This window comes from Sitophilus oryzae, unplaced genomic scaffold, assembly GCF_002938485.1.
Source record: "Sitophilus oryzae breed Bouriz unplaced genomic scaffold, Soryzae_2.0 scaffold_119_pilon_pilon, whole genome shotgun sequence".
Classification (NCBI taxonomy): Eukaryota; Metazoa; Arthropoda; class Insecta; order Coleoptera; family Curculionidae; genus Sitophilus; species Sitophilus oryzae.
In genome coordinates this window covers 836718-858163 of record NW_022145837.1, presented here as the reverse complement: position 1 = coordinate 858163, position 21446 = coordinate 836718, and the positions used below count along the sequence as shown (strand labels likewise).

The following is a 21446-nucleotide window of genomic DNA, read 5'->3' as shown; positions in this document are numbered from 1 at the left end:
TAATTTTTTGTTTTTTAATTTTGAGTCTCGAAAAAAACGGCGTCAAAGACGGTTGGGAAATGACAAACGATGATAATTTTGGTGAGGTCAATCTCTGAACGTCATATACTAAAAATTGACATAAAATTTGTCAAAAATTAAAACTAATAATAAACTAAAAAATAAAATAAAAATCATTATCAATATAAAAATAAATTACAATATTCTTAAAGCCAATTGTCAGGAAGCGCCATTAAAAAATAAAGAGTGCCGGCCAAGTAATGACGTCTAGGAATTGACCCCGTAAAAATTATCATCGATTGTCATTTCCTAGCCCTCTTTGACGCCGTTTTTTTTTCGATCGTATAGTACTTTTAAGTGCTGCCAAAAATTGATAAATTTTTATTCTCTTTGAAATATTGATTTCTTAGAAAAAAAGTCAGATCGTATTTATAAAATCCGTGTTTATTTTGCTCTACTTTTGCTAAAAATAAATTAAAAAAAGGACTCCTTGCTGTGCTCTTTATGCTCTGTTTTATAGTCATTTTTTTCGTGTAAAACTCTGTAATTTTCTGTAATAAAACCCACATTTTCAACGCACATAAAACTAGAAGAAAAACATCAGTCAAGAATCTTTACGACCATCGGCACCCTTTTGTTCTAAAAACTCCAAAACTGAAGCACAATAGTACCGAATAGTACCGAAAAAACTTATTCGCAATAAAAGTCAATTTTATAGCCCCGGATTTCGGTACTTTACGATTGTTTTTGCCCCGAACAACAGGTGATTTGGGGTAGGTGTCACGCTGTGTTACAGGCGCCAGCGATGACGGTTCTTATTTTTGTTACTTTTTTGTAAAGTAAAAAGACGCCAAATATGTACTACAATTTTTCTAATGATAGAATCTAAGACTTTTTTGAGAAGTACCGTCATAATGACTTTTATAGTATAGAAAAAAGATCAGGCGCACAAATATACTCTCAAGATACTATATATTTTTACTCCAAGTAAAGCTTGATTTTCATGCATCCGTTGTCCGACGATACGATGATACGATATTAATTTTATTGGTTGAATTTTAAATTCAACCAATAAAATTAATATCGTCTCATCAATCGCCTTCGATTGGTTAACCGTTTCTAACCTATCGTCGGACAACGGATGCATGAAAATCAAGCTTAAAGCTCATCCGTCTACACGTAACATTTTAACTGTCAGTCTTACTGTTCAGTTTTCTTGACGGTCTTCCGTTTTGCCTGACACGTAAAACTGACAAGTAAAACATTTTAGGTGTAGACATGGCTTTAGAAATTATAATAATTTTATTATCTGTACTAAGGAAGTGTCAGGGACTATTTCCTGCCTTATATAAAAATGATTGTTCTATTTGAGAAAGCTTTTAAGACAGGTACCTAGATTTATACCCTTATACTTTCTAAAAAAATGTATTTCCGCAACATCTCTAGCTACTTCCTTTAGAGATAAAAGAAATATTTACAATATAAGTACTGTGAAAATTTTGGCAATAAATAAAATAATTTTTATCTTTCTCATTGATTTCGTATCTACTTTAAAGTTTTATAAAATAATTATTGATAGTTTTATTTATTTGTTATATTATGGCGTCTAAAAGTTATTATACAGGATGGTCCGAACTGTATTCCATAACTTTGACATATTCTGCAGATAAAAATAAGTAAAAAAGTTCGTATTAATATATGTCCTAAAATGCTTAGTTTCGGAGATACAGGGTGTAGAATTTTCATTTTTATTTTGATTCTTTCCAAATATTTTATGAAGCAACGTCAATATTTGAATGAAAATTGGTATCTGGGAGTTTTTTGACATGAGAAATTTGATTTTGATGTCAATATGACTCCTACTTGTAGAGGAAGCCACTTACATATTTTTTAACTGGTTTGAAGAGTAATAACTTTTCGTCTGCACCTGTATAAAACTACTGAGTAAACAAATATACATTTACGACGTTTTTTACGTAAAAAAGGTCTCTTGGTAAAAATCGCTACGAGTAATGGTTCTCGAGATATTTGAAATCGAAATTATCAATACCTCACTGTTCGGTTTTTATATGATTCAAAATAAAAAATATATAAATTGTAAAATTAGTAATTTTTTAATGGCCATAGATCCAGTGACGTACCGTGACTTTGAATTTTGAGACCAAAAACTGATACAATAATTTGTCATTTGTTTTATTTTGCATAAAAATGTTAACTAATAAGTTAGAATAATTATAACTATTCCCTAACTAAGTGGTTTTATCGCTAAATTTAACTAAAGCTAAGTACAACACAAATCTTAAATACATGGACTATTATAACAACAAATACATCGTAAAAGACTATTTTGTAGTATTCTGAACTAGAATTCAAGTTCAGAAAATCACATTTTAAAAAATAATTTATAGGAAAAATGTTAATTCAGTTAATATTAATTTTTGTATACTGCTTAGATTTATCTGGTCTTCTATCATAGATTTTGGAAATTAAAGAATTACCTGAAGATTTTCATCTAAAAATTGGCATTGATAGTGGTCGTGGATCACTTAAAGTTTGTCTGAATGTGCTCCCTGAAAATGATCCCGAATATTTCAAGAAATATAAAAGTGCTGGAATTAATAAACTATTCATAATTAGGACCAAAGTTTTCTGAATCTTATGCTAACATTAAAAGCCTCTTTGAGACGTTAGATCTGCAGTCCATATGTCGAATTTGTTCCTATACTTTTGCCGCTGACTTTAAGCTTATTATGATTCTCCTTGGTCTTCAGTCAAATTCATCCACTCACACTTGCCCATGGTGTGATGTAAATGTATAAAGGAAATGGAAATTAAAGGATCATTCAGAACTATCAAAAGTATTACAGAAAATACAAATTTATGGCAACAATCTAGAGGAAATATAACAAAAGCCAAAGATTTTAGTAAGAGTTTTTGTTTGAAATATTTTTTTTGTATTTTTTAAACTGTTGTTCAATGAACCATATAAAAAAAGGCAATTATTTTTTAGAAAACTGTATAAACATACCTTTAATCATTGGCGACGAAGAAACACCTGTCTTAAAGTTATATTCCTCCTCCTGAGCTTCATCTTTTATTAGGTGTGGTTCAAAAACAATTTGATTGTCTTGAATTGGAGGATACCAATGTTGCAACGGAATGGATAAAAAAAGTGGGATTGAAACTAGATCATTATGTGAAATGTAACGGAAATAACGCTAGACAACTTTTAAAGAAAGTGGATATTTTGAAGACGATATCACCCAGTAAAGAATCCTATTCAAAGTTTTTAGAAGCAAAAACTTAAACATCTTTTTTTAGGAATAAATATATTGCAGTGTTTTCTGCATTCAATCAAGTAGTTTCGAGTTGTTTTGTTCAAGCACTAAACAAACATTTTGAACATGACATCGAACAATTTAGATTGGAAATACTCAACTTAGGTATTAAGATAACTCCAAAGATTCATGCAATTCTGCATCATGTGCCAGAGTTTATAAAAGCAAATCATAGAGCTCTAGGATTTTACTCAGAACAAGCATCAGCGAGTAGGTTCATTTTTCCTTTAAATTTTTTTCTAAAAAGTTTAACTTGAATCCTCGTTCAGAATGCTACAAATATAGTCTTTTACGATGTATTTGTTGTTATAATAGTCCACGTATTTAAGATTTGTGTTGTACTTAGCTTTAGATAAATTTAGCGATAAAACCACTTAGTTAGGGAATAGTTATAATTATTCTAACTTATTAGTTAACATTTTTATGAAAAATAAAATATATAGCTGTAATAGGATTTTTTGACAAATTATTTGTCAGTTTTTGGTCTCAAAATTCAAAGTCACGGTACGTCACTGGATCTATGGAAATGATTTAGTTGTTCGATGATTTTGAAAGAACGCATTATGGCCATTAAAAAATTACTAATTTTACCATTTATATATTTTTTATTTTGAATCATATAAAAACCGAACAGTGACCTACCTATCATCTTTGACATAAATTATAATTTATGTCAATAATTATTGACATAAACATGACTAAATAGTTATTAGACTGAAATCATCAATTTGAAATGTGTTTGTGCCAAAATTTCTAGAGAAACTGTTTTATCATCATTCTTTTGCAGAAAAACTTATGATTAATTAAAAAAAATGAGAATTTCCCCAATTTTTTGTTTCAGTCAAATAACTATCTACTCAATGTATTTATTTTTTGTCAATTATGACATGTATTAACTATTTCCATTGTAAATATCTTGAGAACGGTGGCTCGTAGCGATATTTACCAAGAGATATTTTTTATGTAGAAAGTCACGAAAATGTATATTTTTTCATTTAGTAGTTTTAAACAGGTACGGACGAAAAGTTATTACTTTTCAAATCAGTTAAAACACATATGTAGGTGACGCCCCCTACAAATAGGAGTCATATTGACATCAAAATCAAATATCTCATGTCAAAAAACTCCCAGATACAAATTTTCATCCAAATATTGACGTTACTTCATAACTTAAATTAGGTATTTTTGGAAAAAATCGAAATAAAAATGAACCTTCTACACCCTGTATCTCTGAAACTAAACATTTTAGGACATATATTTAGACGAACTTTTGTTGTTCGGACCACCCTATATACCAATAAAAAAAATAAAATAAATGCCTTGTTTTACTAATTCAAATAATTTGAGTTCAGAAATACGGTGTTTGAATAACAACACAAAACCTTACTTTGTGCAAAGGATTAGAAAAATAATCGTTCCACTTGAAACAATTGTTCCCGGGTCATTTCCGGTAGGACCGACGGTCACAAAGGGCCAAGGTACGACCGCTAAGGGTGGGTACGTCGAGTACTGTCGCCTCCAAAGTGTTAAAAATCAGCGTGTGGCAGGCTTGGTGGGCGCCCGCCAGGCCGGACCCTATGCCGTTTGCGAAAGCGATCCCATGGACCTGTCGCCATGGATGTCACCGCGTCAAATGGGACACAAAACACTTGCTTGTACAGAGTGTTTAGGGCTTTAAGAATAATCCCATCCCAAACGAACAACGCAACGTTTTTTTACTACAAAAAGTTATGAGAAGTTAGTTTATCAACATTTATAGTGACCGTATCAATAGTAGACATCTTTATTTCTATAAAGATGTCTTTTTCTAAAATCTATACTAATAGATAGATAGATAGATAGATAATAGTTTATTCATTCCAGTAAAAAGAAATTACAAATAATGTTCATATGAACGTGGAACCCGTCTAAACAAAGAAAAACAAAATATAATATGCTATTGACTATGGGCAGAAAAAACTAACATAATTTCCTTAAATCTAGATATATCTTAGAAATATACAAATACATTTTTTTTTTAATATTTAAATTGAAATCCACTTCCGACGGCTAGAGCCGCCTTTGAGCTATCTAAGAAAAAATCCTGCACTGAGTAAAACGCTTTATTTACTAAATACCCCCTTAAAGCGGACTTTAGTTTGTTTCTTGGCAAGTTTCTAATAGCCATGGGAAAAGAATTGTAAATTTTTACAGCATTAAATTTTACATTTTGTTGAATAAAGGTATAATTATATTTTTCTGATTTTAGATTTTTGTACAATCTTGTATCATGATTATGATCTCTATTGCATTGTAAAAATAAATCTTTGTTATCACTTACAAATAACACTGATTTCATGACATAAATACTAATGAATATATATAAAATAGTTCTAAAATCTATACTAAAAGTTCTAAAATCTATACTAATATATAAAATCCTTAAGTGACTGACTCACTGATTAATCACGATCCTGCTCAAACTACTCAACGTAAGAAGCTCAATTTTGGCATACAGGTTGATTCTAGGGTGTAGAGGTTCGATAAGAAGGGATTTTTCGAAATTCCAGTTCCAAGAGGGTGAAACCACCCCTCAAATATTACAATATTTTTTATTCAAAAACCGATAAGTAAATAAGTTTCCGAAAAAACACTTAAACACGTATATTTTATTTTGTTTTTTTACATATTTTAAGATTTTTTAAAAATGTATACAGGGTGTTTCGAAAAATCTGCTTGATTAATCACGATCCTGCTTAAAGCGCTTGACGTAAAAAGCTGATTTTTGGAAAACGGATTGACTTTAGGGTGTAGAGGTTCGATAAGAAGAGATTTTTCGAAACTCAAATTCTAAGGGGGTGAAACCACCCCTCAAATATTCGAATATTTTTTATTTAAAAACCGGTGAGTTTTTCGAAAAAAACTCTTAAAGACGTATATTTTATTTTGTAGTTTTACATATTTTAAGATTTTTTAAAAATTTATACAGGGTGTTTCATAAAATATGACCATTGAGTAGTAGAATCACGATTCTGCGTAAACTGCTTGACGTTTAAAGCTGATTTTTGGCAAACGGATTGACTGTGAGGTGTAGAGGTTCGATAAGGAGGGGTTTTTCGATTGTTTTTTCTCATGCTGACATAAATGTGAGAAAATTTTATCCAGTTTGTATGTTAATGGAAATTCTTGCTTTGCTTTATCATGACCATTACAAATGATTAATTCGACGCGAACGAAGTCGCGGGCACACGCTAGTTTTTAATATAAAACTGCGTTTTTGAGTGACTTTGGCGCCCTCTAACTTTGTCCCTGTAGGTTTTAGAGGTTTATTAATTAGAAAGGAAAATGTAGAGAATTTAATTATCTTTATTTTTTGTTCCATAAATGTTCGAATCCTTTTTTTTTGAGTTTCTCAAAAACGGTGGGGTGGGGGGATACGAATTTTCGAATTTAAGCTTTTTCTGTGGCGCGGGTAATTTGATAGGAGTCTAAACCTTTTTTGATGTCAGATTGACAGTACACTATTAGCTTTACCAGCAAAAATGAGACATTAACTTAAACACTTTACTTTTTTTACCAAGTAAATGATCTTAAGTCGACTGGCTGTCTAATAAAAATGCTGTGATTGAAATTTCGTGGCGCCAACGCTAATTTTTACAACCCGAGATTAATATTTAAGCGCAACGGTAGAACGGAATGCCGTTTGAAAATCACATTTCGACAAAGGGTCTCGTTATCATCGAAGTACCGGGTACCGCCCTCGCTTAAAGCCCTTCGGAGTCGCTTTAAGGCTAAGTAGACGATTGGGTCTAGCGCCAAAACTGTCGTAAAAGCATTTATTGCCTTTTAAGAAGGTTCTGATTTCTTGAGAAAAACTAAATAGTGTGTGGATAGATGCTTCGAGTCATAAAGAGACGAATATTAAAAGCATTTTTAGGCATTTTTAGATGAAATATGAATTTTCATAAAATAACGAGAGTTTTGGCTATAAACTAATACTTAAACTAGCAAATAAGCAAAAAAAACAACGCTTTATTGTACAAAAAGCCAAAACAGCTTCATCGACAAAGCAAAACAAAAAAAGGCACAAAAACAAATATACAAATAATACAAAAAATGTCATACAATACAAATCAATTCAAAAAAAAATTTACGTCATAAAATTACAAATAAAACATATATGGACATTGCAGAACACAGGCGTATCTAGAAAATTTTACAAAAGGAAAACTGTAAATGGATAAAATCATGTTATAATAACATAAAATCAAGAGTTATAAAATATTAAATACTAGACCTTTAACCAGTGTGTGAGATGATCAAAATATTAAAATTAAAATTCTAAATTGTTCATGATTAAACATCAACAAAAAAGTCGTTTACCGCATATAGGGCTCTCTCCAGTAAGTATGATTTCAGAGCTTTGCGAAATGCGGGAAAGAATGAAAGTGACTTGATATTCGAAGGCAAATGATTGTACATTTTCTTGGCATTGTACAGTATTGAGCCCTTAACTAGTTCTGAGCTCGGGGTTGGCAGATAAATATCGTGCTCCGCATTCCTAAGTGGATAGTTGTGAGAAGGCCTTTCCGGAATAGAGAATATGTGCTTGCGGATTAAGCAAACGGATTCAAAAATGAATAAGGAAGGAAGAGTCAGTATTTTGAAATTTTTAAAGAAATTCTGGCAGTGAGTTCTACTGTTTAGTCCCAATAAGTATCGAACTGCTCTCTTTTGAAGTTTGAAAATACGATCAAATTTTGTCGCGCAGCAAGTACCCCAGAATGGAAGGGCATAACGAAGATGCGACTCAAAAAGGGCATAATAGACCATTCTAGAGGTTGATGAGTTAAGTTCCTTAGACACTGATCTTAGCGCAAAACAGGCAGAGCTTAGTTTCTTTGATAAGGCTTCGATGTGCAAGTCCCATTTTAAAGAGTCCACGACGTCAATAGTGGTGTTATTAAGTACAAACGGTTGTATAGTACTTTTATATGACAAAACTTTAGTTTTTGAAGGCATTAGTTGAGGCATAGGAGATTAGAATCGCACCAAGATTTAATGGTTCGTAAGTCACTGGATATAGTATCATATAGTGCCGTAACATCTGGGCCGCTCCAAGTGAAACTAGTATCGTCCGCAAAGAGGCAGATTTTACCGCTAATGCCTAGATTTGCAATGTCGTTGATAAGCACCAGAAATAAAATAGGGCCAAGTACTGAACCCTGATGGACACCACATTCTATAGGCTTACAAGAAGATATAGACGTATCAATCCTCACAAGCTGCCTTCTGTTGCCAAGATACGACTTAAGCCATTCGAGCGGCATTCCCCTGAATCCATAGTATTGCAATTTGTTAATTAAGATATTATGATTTACACAGTCGAAAGCCTTAGAGAAATCACAGAAAATTGTAGCTGTAGAGTGATGGTTATTCAGGCTAGAGTATACATTATTAAAAAGGTCGAACATAGCATCATTTGTGCAACTGTTACTTAGAAATCCAAATTGATGGGTAGAAAGTACTTTATATTTAAGGAGAAAAGATAGAAGCCTTTTTTTAACCAATCTTTCAATGATCTTAGCATTTTTACTTATACTAGGGTGGAAAAAGAAATACAGGGTGGTCCGAACTGTATTCCGGAAACTTTGGCAGCATTCTACAGATAAAAATAAGTAAAAAAGTTTGTATAAATGTATGTCCTAAATTGCTTAGTTTTGGAGATACAGGGTGTAGAAGTTTCATTTTTATTTCGATTTGTTCCAAATAATTTCTGAAGTAATGTCAATATTTGGATGAAAATTGGTGTCTGGGAGTTTTTTGAGATGATACCTTTTTAGCATTAAAATATGTAGCACTTGTAGTAACTTTTACCCTCAAAATTTCATTCGAGTCACTAAAAGTACTTGGAAAAAAGTTATAATAAATCGAAAGATTATTAAGACTATAACACCCTGTAGCTACGAAACAAAGCAAAATCGGACCTATGTTGATATGAAAAATAAGTCTTATTTTTATATGAGGAATCTTCCCACCAGAGATGGCAAGTGTTTTTTGAAATACCCTGTATCTAAATAAGTCTAAAATAACCGAGATATTTTACTTTAAAAATTACAAAAAATATATTTCTTGCTTGATGAACCTGAATTTTTTCTTTAATCTACTCCCTTTGTTGCAATATTATTTATTAATAATTATACAGGGTGGCGCACCTCATTCGCCTCGGTTGATTATACGAAAACGGAAAGATATAGAAACAAAATATTTTATGGGTATATGTGGGGAGGTAATGTGCACAATTTAAAATTATTTTGAAATGTACAGGGTGTTTCAGAACTAAGATCCATACCAAAGTTATATTTTTTCTTATGGAACACCCGGTATTTTATTTCATTTTTGGATTCTTGGGCCCAAAAAAAGGTATCTATTATAATTGTTAAATATTTTTAAAATCTTTGGTTTTTGAGATATTTAAAGATATTTAAATTTGCATGCCACAATAGAATAGATTATTAACACCCTGTCAATTACTTTTCATGATTAGTTCTTGTGCTGAGTTTAAAGGTAAAGTAATAAAATTTACAGAAAAATGTTATTCCTTCCTTAAATTATACAGAGGTATCAAAAATTGCTGGTCTTTTTTAAATATATATTTTACATAAAAACTTCGTTATTTCAAATACAACACTATGTATTTTTTTAAATAAGTCGAAGCAGATTTAAATGCTCTTTCAAAATATATTAGGGGTTTCCTATACCTATCTAGCTCAGATTTTGAATAAAAAAGCGATTTTAAATAAAATTGCAATCAAGATGGCTGTCTCCATGGCAATTTTCTAGTGACAGTTAGTAACTATTTTCAAAGTCGACATTAGTTTATGGACTTCCTAATTTTCGTTCTAGAAAGATATAATTGGTGTCATTGAATAAATATTTCTTAAAAAGAACGAAAAGTTAGGACCAAAACTTGTATTATTTCCTAAATTCGTTCATAAGAAGTAGTTTTATCTAGCACAAGATGTATATACGAAGCAAAATACATACTTATACACGCGGTAGTCACAACTGCAATGTGTAAACAGAGTTTAAACGTAATACACAAGCACTGTGTATCCTACGGCACACTGTGTATCCCTTACTTTGTGTATACGTAAATGCTATACCTACTGTGGCTACATTGTGAGGCGGACGTTTAACCTTTGTGCATGCGTGTTGAACTACAATGTGTAAACGTAGCAGATTTACATCGGGGGAATTGTGTCACCCTGTGTCTACGTCTAATAATGTAAACACATCGTAAATGTGATTTGATGTGCAGTATGGGGAATACTTACTTATTAAACTATTGTAGGTAAATTTAAGTAAACTGTTATAAATTATAAATAATAATGTCCATAAACTAATGTCGACTTTGAAAATAGTTACTAACTGTCACTAGAAAATTGCCATGGAGACACCAGCCATCTTGATTGCAATTTTATTTAAAAATCGCTTTTTATTCAAAATCTGAGCTAGATAGGTATAGGAAACCCTAATATAGTTTGAAAGAACATTCGAATCTGCTTCGATTTATTTAAAAAAATACATAGTGTTGCATTTGAAATAACGAAGTTTTTATGTAAAATAAATATTTAAAATAGACCAGCAATTTTTGATACCCCTGTATACATTTAAGAAAGGAATTACATTTTTCTGTAAAGTTTATTTCTCTATCTTTAAAACCGAGCACAAGAACTATTTCTGAAAAGTAATGTACAGGGTGTTAATAATCTTTTCTATTGTATAGCATGCAAATTTAAATATCTTTAAATATCTCAAAAACCAAAGATTTTAAACATATTTAACCCTTATAATAAATACCTTTTTTTGGGCCCAAGAATCCAAAAATGAAATAAAATACCGGGTGTTCCATAAGAAAAAAATATAACTTTGGTATGGATCTTAGTTCTGAAACACCCTGTACATTTCAAACTAATTTTAAATTGTGCACATTACCTCCCCACATATACCCATAAAATATTTTGTTTCTACATCTTACCGTTTTCGTATAATCAACCGAGGCGAATGAGGTGCGCCACCCTGTATAATTATTAATAAATAATATTGCAACAAAGGGAGTAGACTAAAGAAAAAATTCAGGTTCATCAAAGTAATGTACAGGGTGTTAATAATCTTTTCTATTGTATAGCATGCAAATTTAAATATCTTTAAATATCTCAAAAACCAAAGATTTTAAACATATTTAACCCTTCTAATAAATACATTTTTTGGGCCGAAGAATCCTATAATGAAATAAAATACCGGGTGTTCCATAAGAAAAAATATAACTTTGGTATGGATCCTAGTTCTGAAACATCCTGTATATTTCAAAATAATTTTCAATTGTGCACATTGCCCTCCCACATATAACCATAAAATATTTTGTTTCTACATCTTTCCGTTTTCGTATAATCAACCGAGGCGAATGAGGTGCGCCACCCTGTATATTAAGTTTTTGAACTAGAAAATTCCTAATAAAAAAAAAATTTGGAATTTTTACTAGAAATTAGCATAAATCACGGACACTATCATCTATAAATACATCTTTAAATTAAACTGCTTATTTGACAACTATGTATCAAAACTTCTATGACAGCTTTTCAGTGATTTAACACACCAATTATAAGCACACACCCCGAAGGAGTCTGCAGTAACGTAAACAAAAAATCAAAACGTCGTCACAAAGTCACAAATTTATCCGTATCTTAAACCGAAAAAAAGGAGTCAATCTCGCAACGACAAGCGCTACAAGGGCTTCTGTGTTACCTCTTTTCGGGCGTTTTAGTGCGTTTTTACTGTCTACCTATTAGCTAATGGGGTCCAAGTACCGATAATATTTGGCGCCCCCGAGTTGTTTTTACTTTTCGAAAAATCGACACGGACGCATCATGTCTGTCTATGTTTTTAAGTGCTAGATAGAATTTAGAGGTTTTACCTATGAATATCTAGCAAAGGAATGTTCCTATTTTAAAGTATGAAGTTAAAAATGTTAGTTTTTAACTTCAGTTCTTAATTACAGCATTTTAAAATTATTTTTACTCAATATATACAGGGTGGTCCGAACTGTATTCCGGAAACTTGGGCAGCATATTCTGCAGATAAAAATAAGTAAAAAAGTTCGTATAAATGTATGTCCTAAAATGTTTAGTTTCGGAGATGCAGGGTGTAGAAGTTTCATTTTTATTTCGATTTTTTCCAAATAATTTTTGAAGTAACGTCAATGTTCGAATGAAACAGAGTTTTTTCGGAATACAGTTTGGACCACCCTGTATAAATAAATTACAACCTTCTTAAGACCAACTGGCAGTCATTTAGAAGCAAAGAAGAGTACGGACTATAAAAATGACATCTAGGGCTAGACCTCCCAAAAATTATCATCGTCAAGCGCCTTTTTTTCATCGTATGGTACTTTTCTTAAAAGGTTTGGGTTCTATTAATTCAAAATATATCTGAATTAAACAATTTAAAGCTTTTTCACTAATTTATAAACTAAATATTGATGGATATCTCTACTAGTGTTGTTTATTTTGTCCTTGTCAAACTGGATCATCTCAAAAACGAGTGACAAACAAAGCCTGTTAGTTTGTGGTGCTTTATTTTTCGAAAATGTAAACAGGGAATTTCGCAGTTTAACGTGAAAATCTGTGACGCGTGGTTTCCGTATCTGTAAACTGACGATTTGCAGACACAGCTAATATTTTTAAATTTGGAGTATTTTTTAAAAATAATTGCTTATGGTATTAAGAAAAATTTGATTTAAATATCAATAACTGTTTTCTAATATTACTATAAGGATTTTCAATGAAAATATGCACATAAATTACAGCAACATAAAAAATAAAAATATGCAAAATTGATTTGATACCTTCAATTAGATTGTCGGACTTTTGAAAAATAATTATCTAGGTTTGCTTAATAATTATGGGAAAATAATACAGGTTTTCTTTACTTAGTATTTTTACAAGACTATAATTTTGTTTAATTTCTATACACATATACCTACGCACATATACAGCTAATGGTATACCTACATATATATACAGCTAGTGGTAAACTGCTGATGGACACATTCCATCCAGTTCAAAAGGACCCAGTCCAGGAAAGTTTTCTCGTTATAATTCGATTTTAATATATTCTTTTGATTATATTAATGTTACTTAATAATGAATTTATACCCCGCAACCGAAGAATCATACTTCTTCAGCTAATGGTAAACTGCTGATGTACACATGCCATCCAGTTCGAAAGGACCCAGTCCAGGAAAGTTTTCTCGTTATAATTCGGTTTTAATATATCCTTTTGATCATAATAATGTTATTTAATAATGAATTTATACCACCCAATCAAAGAATCATACTTCTTCAGCTAATGGTAAACTGCTGATGGACACATGCCATCCAGTTCGAAAGGACCCAGTCCAGGAAAAATTTCTCGTTATAATTCGGTTTTAATATACTCTTTTGATCATAATAATGTTATTTAATAATGAATTTATACCCCACAACCGAAGAATCATACTTCTTCAGCTAATGGTAAACTGCTGATGAACACATGCCATCCAGTTCAAAAGGACCCAGTCCAGGAAAGATTTCTCGTTATAATTCGGTTTTAATATATTCTTTTGATCATAATAATGTTATTTAATAATGAATTTATACCACCCAATCAAAGAATCATACTTCTTCAGCTAATGGTAAACTGCTGATGGACACATTCCATCCAGTTCGAAAGGACCCAGTCCAGGAAAGATTTCTCGTTATAATTCGGTTTTAATATATTTTTTTGATCATAATAATGTTATTTAATAATGAATTTATACCCCACAACCGATGAATCATACTTCTTCAGCTAATGGTAAACTGCTGATGGACACATTCCATCCAGTTCGAAAGGACCCAGTCCAGGAAAGTTTTCTCGTTATAATTCGGTTTTAATATATTTTTTTGATCATAATAATGTTATTTAATAATGAATTTATACTCCACAACCGATGAATCATACTTCTTCTAATGGTAAACTGCTGATGGACACATGCCATCAGTTCAGAAAGGACCCAGTCCAGGAAAGATTTCTCGTTATAATTCGGTTTTTAATATATTCTTTTGATCATAATAATGTTATTTAATAATGAATTTATACCCCACAACCGAAGAATCATACTTCTTCAGCTAATGGTAAACTGCTGATGGACACATTCCATCCAGTTCGAAAGGACCCAGTCCAGGAAAGTTTTCTCGTTATAATTCCGTTTTAATATATACTTTTGATGATAATAATGTTATTTAGTAATGAATTTATACCCCACAACCGAATAATTGTACTTCTTCAGCTAATGGTAAACTGCCGATGGACACATGCCATCCAGTTCAAAAGGACCCAGTCCAGGAAAGTTTTCTCGTTATAATTCGGTTTTAATATATTCTTTTGATCATAATAACGTTATTTAATAATGAATTTATACCCCACAACCGATGAATCATACTTCTTCAGCTAATGGTAAACTGCTGATGGACACATGCCATCCAATTCGAAAGGACCCAGTCCAGGAAAGATTTCTCGTTATAATTCGGTTTTAATATATTCTTTTGATCATAATAATGTTCTTTAATAATGAATTTATACCCCACAACCGAAGAATCATACTTCTTCAGCTAATGGTAAACTGCTGATGGACACATGCCATCCAGTTCAAAAGGACCCAGTCCAGGAAAGTTTTCTCGTTATAATTCCGCTTTAATATATACTTTTGATGATAATAATGTTATTTAGTAATGAATTTATACCCCACAACCGAATAATTGTACTTCTTCAGCTAATCGTAAACTGCCGATGGACACATGCCATCCAGTTCAAAAGGACCCAGTCCAGGAAAGATTTCTCGTTATAATTCGGTTTTAATATATTCTTTTGATCATAATAATGTTATTTAATAATGAATTTATACCACCCAACCAAAGAATCATACTTCTTCAGCTAATGGTAAACTGCTGATGGACACATGCCATCCAGTTCAAAAGGACCCAGTCCTGGAAAGTTTTCTCGTTATAATTTGGTTTTAATATATTCTTTTGATACTAATAATGTTCTTTAATAATGAATTTATACCCCACAACCGAAGAATCATACTTCTTCAGCTAATGGTAAACTGCTGATGGATACATGCCATCCAGTTCAAAAGGACCCAGTCCAGGAAAGTTTTCTCGTTATAATTCGGTTTTAATATATTCTCTTGGTCATAATAATATTATTTAATAATGAATTTATACCCCACAACCGAAGAATTGTACTTCTTCAGCTAATGGTAAACTGCCGATGGACACACGCCATCCAGTTCAAAAGGACCCAGTCCAGGAAAGATTTCTCGTTATAATTCGGTTTTAATATATACTTTTGATGATAATAATGTTATTTAATAATGAATTTATACCACCCAATCAAAGAATCATACTTCTTCAGCTAATGGTAAACTGCTGATGGACACATTCCATCCAGTTCGAAAGGACCCAGTCCAGGAAAGTTTTCTCGTTATAATTCGGTTTTAATATATTTTTTTGATCATAATAATGTTATTTAATAATGAATTTATACCCCACAACCGATGAATCATACTTCTTCAGCTAATGGTAAACTGCTGATGGATACATGCCATCCAGTTCGAAAGGACCCAGTCCAGGAAAGATTTCTCGTTATAAATCGGTTTTAATATATTTTTTTGATCATAATAATGTTATTTAATAATGAATTTATACCACCCAATCAAAGAATCATACTTCTTCAGCTAATGGTAAACTGCTGATGGACACATTCCATCCAGTTCGAAAGGACCCAGTCCAGGAAAGTTTTCTCGTTATAATTCGGTTTTAATATATTTTTTTGACCATAATAATGTTATTTAATAATGAATTTATACCCCACAACCGATGAATCATACTTCTTCAGCTAATGGTAAACTGCTGATGGACACATGCCATCCAGTTCGAAAGGACCCAGTCCAGGAAAGATTTCTCGTTATAAATCGGTTTTAATATATTTTTTTGATCATAATAATGTTATTTAATAATGAATTTATACCCCACAACCGAAGAATCATACTTCTTCAGCTAATGGTAAACTGCTGATCGACACATTCCATCCAGTTCGAAAGGACCCAGTCCAGGAAAGTTTTCTCGTTATAATTCGGTTTTAATATATTTTTTTGATCATAATAATGTTATTTAATAATGAATTTATACTCCACAACCGATGAATCATACTTCTTCAGCTAATGGTAAACTGCTGATGGACACATGCCATCCAGTTCGAAAGGACCCAGTCCAGGAAAGATTTCTCGTTATCATTCGGTTTTAATATATTCTTTTGATCATAATAATGTTATATAATAATGAATTTATACCCCACAACCGAAGAATCATACTTCTTCAGCTAATGGTAAACTGCTGATGGACACATTCCATCCAGTTCGAAAGGACCCAGTCCAGGAAAGTTTTCTCGTTATAATTTGGTTTTAATATATTCTTTTGATACTAATAATGTTCTTTAATAATGAATTTATACCCCACAACCGAAGAATCATACTTCTTCAGCTAATGGTAAACTGCTGATGGACACATGCCATCCAGTTGAAAAGGACCCAGTCCAGGAAAGTTTTCTCGTTATAATTCCGTTTTAATATATTCTTTTGATGATAATACTGTTATTTACTAATGATTTGTGCTAGTATTTTGGGACAAAAGAAAAAAATATTATATTATTATAATAATTTATAATATATAAAAACAAAACATTAAATAATATTTAATATTAAATAAATAATTAAATTAATTATATTAGTTAAAAATAAACTGTTTTATTGACAACCAGAATGAGACGAGAATTCTACATCAAATACCGGTATATTAATCTTCACCCTGTATATTATTCAAGATATTCACTACAGTAGCGCTACAAGAAAAAAATGTCATTTAAAAATTAAAAAACGCGCCTTTATATATACTTTAAATTTAAACACTCGGTATGGCATCATTTAGAGCCAAATTTCACTAGCAAGGTCGTTATGTCTAATTATTAAGTCATCATAGGCCGAATCAAATCAGAATACTACATAAACATTTAAAAGAATTCGCAAAAACCTACGTTATTTTTTTAACAAGTATATTTGGTTGACTAAAATTAAATTTATAATTTTGATAATTATCAATAAAATTGTTGTTTGATAATTGCATAGGTACTCCGATGGTACTCCTCGCAGTTTATTTTATTATTTATTCAAGGCTATAAAACAAATTAATATAACCTGTTTGGTATACCTATGTTATTAGTTGATTTAGAGAAAACTGTTTACGTTTGTACCTTTAATTGTTTTGTGAATAAATCACTGATTTGTGAGTTGTTTTAAGGTAAAGGGGTTTCAAAATTTACTCACTAAAGATTTCAGAATATATATTTTTTTTAATATCTTTAGTTAATAATTTAGCTTATTTTTTATTAATATTCTTTTTAGATTATATCTAGATATGATCTTAGCATTTCTAAAGAATATAGAACATAGTTAGCTTCAAAATTACCAAATAGCATTTAGATATGGAAATTACAAATACATGTATAGGGTGTGGCACTAAATTCTAGGAGATAAATGGTAAGTTTGTATTATTATTTTTATTTTCTGTATACTTTGCATTAAACTAACCTCGGTACATTAGAAAATACCCTTCTAAATTCCCAATACTACCTACAACAATGATAGTCCATATTATATACAGGGTATAAAATAAATAATGTACAAAACTTCAGTGAGATGAACATATGCCCTAAAGTGCTTCCTGCCGAAAAGTTACAGCCCTTAAAAGCCTTTAGAGTCCTAAAACCTCTCACTTGGAACATATAATGTAGATTTTCAGGGATGATAATTTTGGCTAGGTCACTCTCTAGACATGGTTTATTGATAATTGACATAAAAAATATTCTTAAGACCAACTTGCAGTAAGCGCATTAAAAAATAAAAAAAAGTACAGACGAAGTAAATATCTAGGGCTTGAACTTGCCAAAATTATTATCAATTGACATTCCCCAGGCGTCCTTGACGCCTTTTTTTCAATGGTATCCTATAATATCCTATAACAATATTTATAAACAAAATGTGTTCATTTCTTTTTTAGATTTGAGGGGAAAAACAACAAGAAATATACGAAAAATGTTGTCTGGAACATCTCTGACTACTATAAGTTCAAACAATAATATAAATTCAATTAAAATTTACAAATATAGATGGATGATCTTAGCCCTCTTTGATTTAGTCTCAATTTTAAATTTTATGCAACTTCTGCAATTTTCTATAATCTCAAATATCATTTCCAGGTAAGTAGACGAATCTATTTAATAATCATATAATTTTTTTAATCAACTTTAATTTTTATTTTAGATTTTACAATGTAGAAAGCTTTCTAGTCGACTTAACAGGTCTCATATTCTTCATCTCTTACATAATATTGTTCTATCCTATCAGTTATCTCATAGAAAAATATGTAAGTATAATATACAGGATAGTCCAGAAGTTAAAACTTCTACAGAGATATACGTTTCTTTCGTAGAATTTGAAGTTGACAGTTGGTTGTGCCATGCTTCTAACGCTTGCAGGAAATCTACTCAAGCTTTTATCTGCAAACCCCGATAGATTTTGGCTAGTTCTACTAGCTCAAGCTCTTATAGCAATTGGTCAGGTGTATCTGTATAGTATACCTTCGAAGCTAGCTACAACTTGGTTTGGATCTGAAGAAGTCTCTACAGCTTGCGCTATAGGGGTGCTAGGAATGCAGCTAGGTAATACTGAGTGATGATATATAAAAGACCGACTAACCATATATCTCAGCTGTAATAAAATTAGTTTATGACAATAGACACAGCTGATAATTTTTTTCTTTTGTTAGGTACAGCACTTGGTTGTGTTCAGTCACCAATGATTGTTAAAAATGAATCGTCAGATGTCATACAGGGTCAATTGTTTGACATGTTCTTGTATCAGGCAATAGTCAGTTTTGTAGCATTTATTTTGGTACTATGCCGTAAGTTTCACACCCAAAGAAATAAGTAAACATAGAGATGTATTAACATCTAAATAACAAATCTTCTGGGTTTACTTATTTTATTGGTCCTTGGTGTATTTATTTATATGATCAACTCGAAAAAGTTTTCAGGAGAAGACCGCAGTTGCCTCCCAGCCAATCCCAAGTCGACCTGCTGTCAAACAGCGACGCCCCGCTGCCAAATTTCTTCGAAAATATGAAGAAAATAGGAAAAAACAAGAATTTCTGGTTGATAGTTTTTTCTTTAGGTCTCGCAAACGGTGTATGGAATTCCTTCGGGATATTATTGAATACTCTGTATTTACACTATTTTCCAGTAAGTAAAACTATATACGTGATGTTCCTCAAAAAAAATCTGAATATTTTGTCTCTTTTATACTTCTTGGAACAAAATAAAATGTTTACACTATACATATAATGACACACCCGGTATATTATTGTTTTAGACAGGTGAAAATGATGCTGGCTTGATAGCTTTGATAACAATCATCAGTGGAGGATGCATAGGGAGCATGATAGTGGGCATTTTACTAGACAAAACTCATGAATTTAAGTATGTCTTTATGTTTTTCTCTCTTTGTTAAAAATGATATTTAAATTTTATTTTTTTACAGAAAAATCAGTATTTTCCTTTTGGCAAGTTCTTCTCTCATTTACGTAGGCGTGATATTTACATTGGTTGAAAAAAGTAGAATTGGAACGTTTATAGTTATACCTATTTTTGGGTAAGTATTTTTAATATTTTAAAGTAAGTAATTTTAAGTTATTGTTATAATAAGTCTTGATAATTTTTGGAAACTCATCTCTTAAGAGGGTGAAATTAGGAATGACAGTTTGTATGAAACTCAAGAAAAAATTAAACTATATTTTCATGTTTTTTTATTTTTTTTAATACTAATTTTTTTTCTGTTATTTTATAGCTTCTTTCTAGCTCCAGTCCTGATAGTTGGTTTCGAGTACTTGGTCGAGATAACCTATCCCATATCAGAGGCTTGCAGTGCTTCAGCCTTCAATGCTTCCTACAACCTACTGGGAATTGTAGCAACATTACTGCTAGGAGCATTGTACGACTCCATAGGGTATTTCTACACTTTTGTAGCCACTTTCATTATATTTGCTTTTGCTACAATGACCATCTTGTTTGTGAAAAGTGATCTGAGACGCAGAGACGCAAACCTACACAGATCAAACGCCAACAATACCGCAATGTCAAATGGATTCGACGTAACAAATACCACAGTCTCGGTAGCTCATTTTTAGTTAATTTTATACAGGATGTTTAAAAAATGCAAGGCAAAATTTCAGGGTGATGTTATTCCTCATCAAAAAATATGAGAAATTGTTCCCATAAACCTATGTCTGGAAATGTGAAATTTTAAAGATACAGAATTAATCATCGCGAGCGTATAGATCTACTGGGTCCTCCTTTCTTAAATTGTAATTTAAACTCATCATACCGTCTCAATGCCTTGACTAAAGCCAGTATCTTTAAAACTATACATTTCCGTATCATTGTCTATCAGAACTTGTTTCATATTATTTTATGACCTCTGAAATTAAGCGGTGTATTTTTTGAACATCCTGTATACACTACATTTAGATCATATAGATACTAGGTACATGCCGATAAAGTAAAATAGTATTGTGATGTGACCTTTCCATACAAAGATACAGAAATGCTAGTCATTTTTACTTATAAAGAATTTACATGTACTTAATAAAATAATGTTGTGTAATAAAAAATAATATAGATATTAGTTATTATCTACATCTGTATCTCTATTATTTTTTAAATGTATTTACTTTATCAATAATTATAACATTGTTAATGAGTATATGAAATTAGCAATGCGTGTGCATCACTTATAATATATCTGTAAGTTAAAACACTCAATATGATTAAACCAAAAAATATTTTTGTCTAGATTATAATTTTTATACGGATTTTTGTGTAAGGTGTTATGTGTTTATATTTTGATATTTATTTACAAATAAAATTATATTTTTC

General features: G+C 31.2%; 1 protein-coding gene across 1 annotated transcript; it reads left to right on the top strand.

The window, feature by feature from the left end:
- Positions 1-17588: 17588 nt before the first annotated feature.
- LOC115891828 (uncharacterized MFS-type transporter C09D4.1-like) lies at positions 17589-21446 on the top strand. The gene is made up of 10 exons (XM_030912401.1): positions 17589-17755; positions 17860-17994; positions 18515-18713; positions 18778-18880; positions 18947-19175; positions 19283-19417; positions 19543-19754; positions 19885-19991; positions 20053-20163; positions 20359-21446. The coding sequence occupies exons 3-10, from the start codon at positions 18550-18552 to the stop codon at positions 20696-20698; spliced, it is 1401 nt and encodes a 466-aa protein (XP_030768261.1). The 5' UTR covers positions 17589-17755; positions 17860-17994; positions 18515-18549; the 3' UTR covers positions 20699-21446.

Bases quoted from the DNA above. Each gene is read 5' to 3' on its own strand.
- LOC115891828 (XM_030912401.1), top strand. From the start codon at position 18,550: ATGTTGTCTGGAACATCTCTGACTACTATAAGTTCAAACAATAATATA. The intron at 19,176-19,282 runs GTAATACTGAGT...TTCTTTTGTTAG, and splicing joins GGTGCTAGGAATGCAGCTAG to GTACAGCACTTGGTTGTGTT. The intron at 19,755-19,884 runs GTAAGTAAAACT...TTATTGTTTTAG, and splicing joins TGTATTTACACTATTTTCCA to ACAGGTGAAAATGATGCTGG.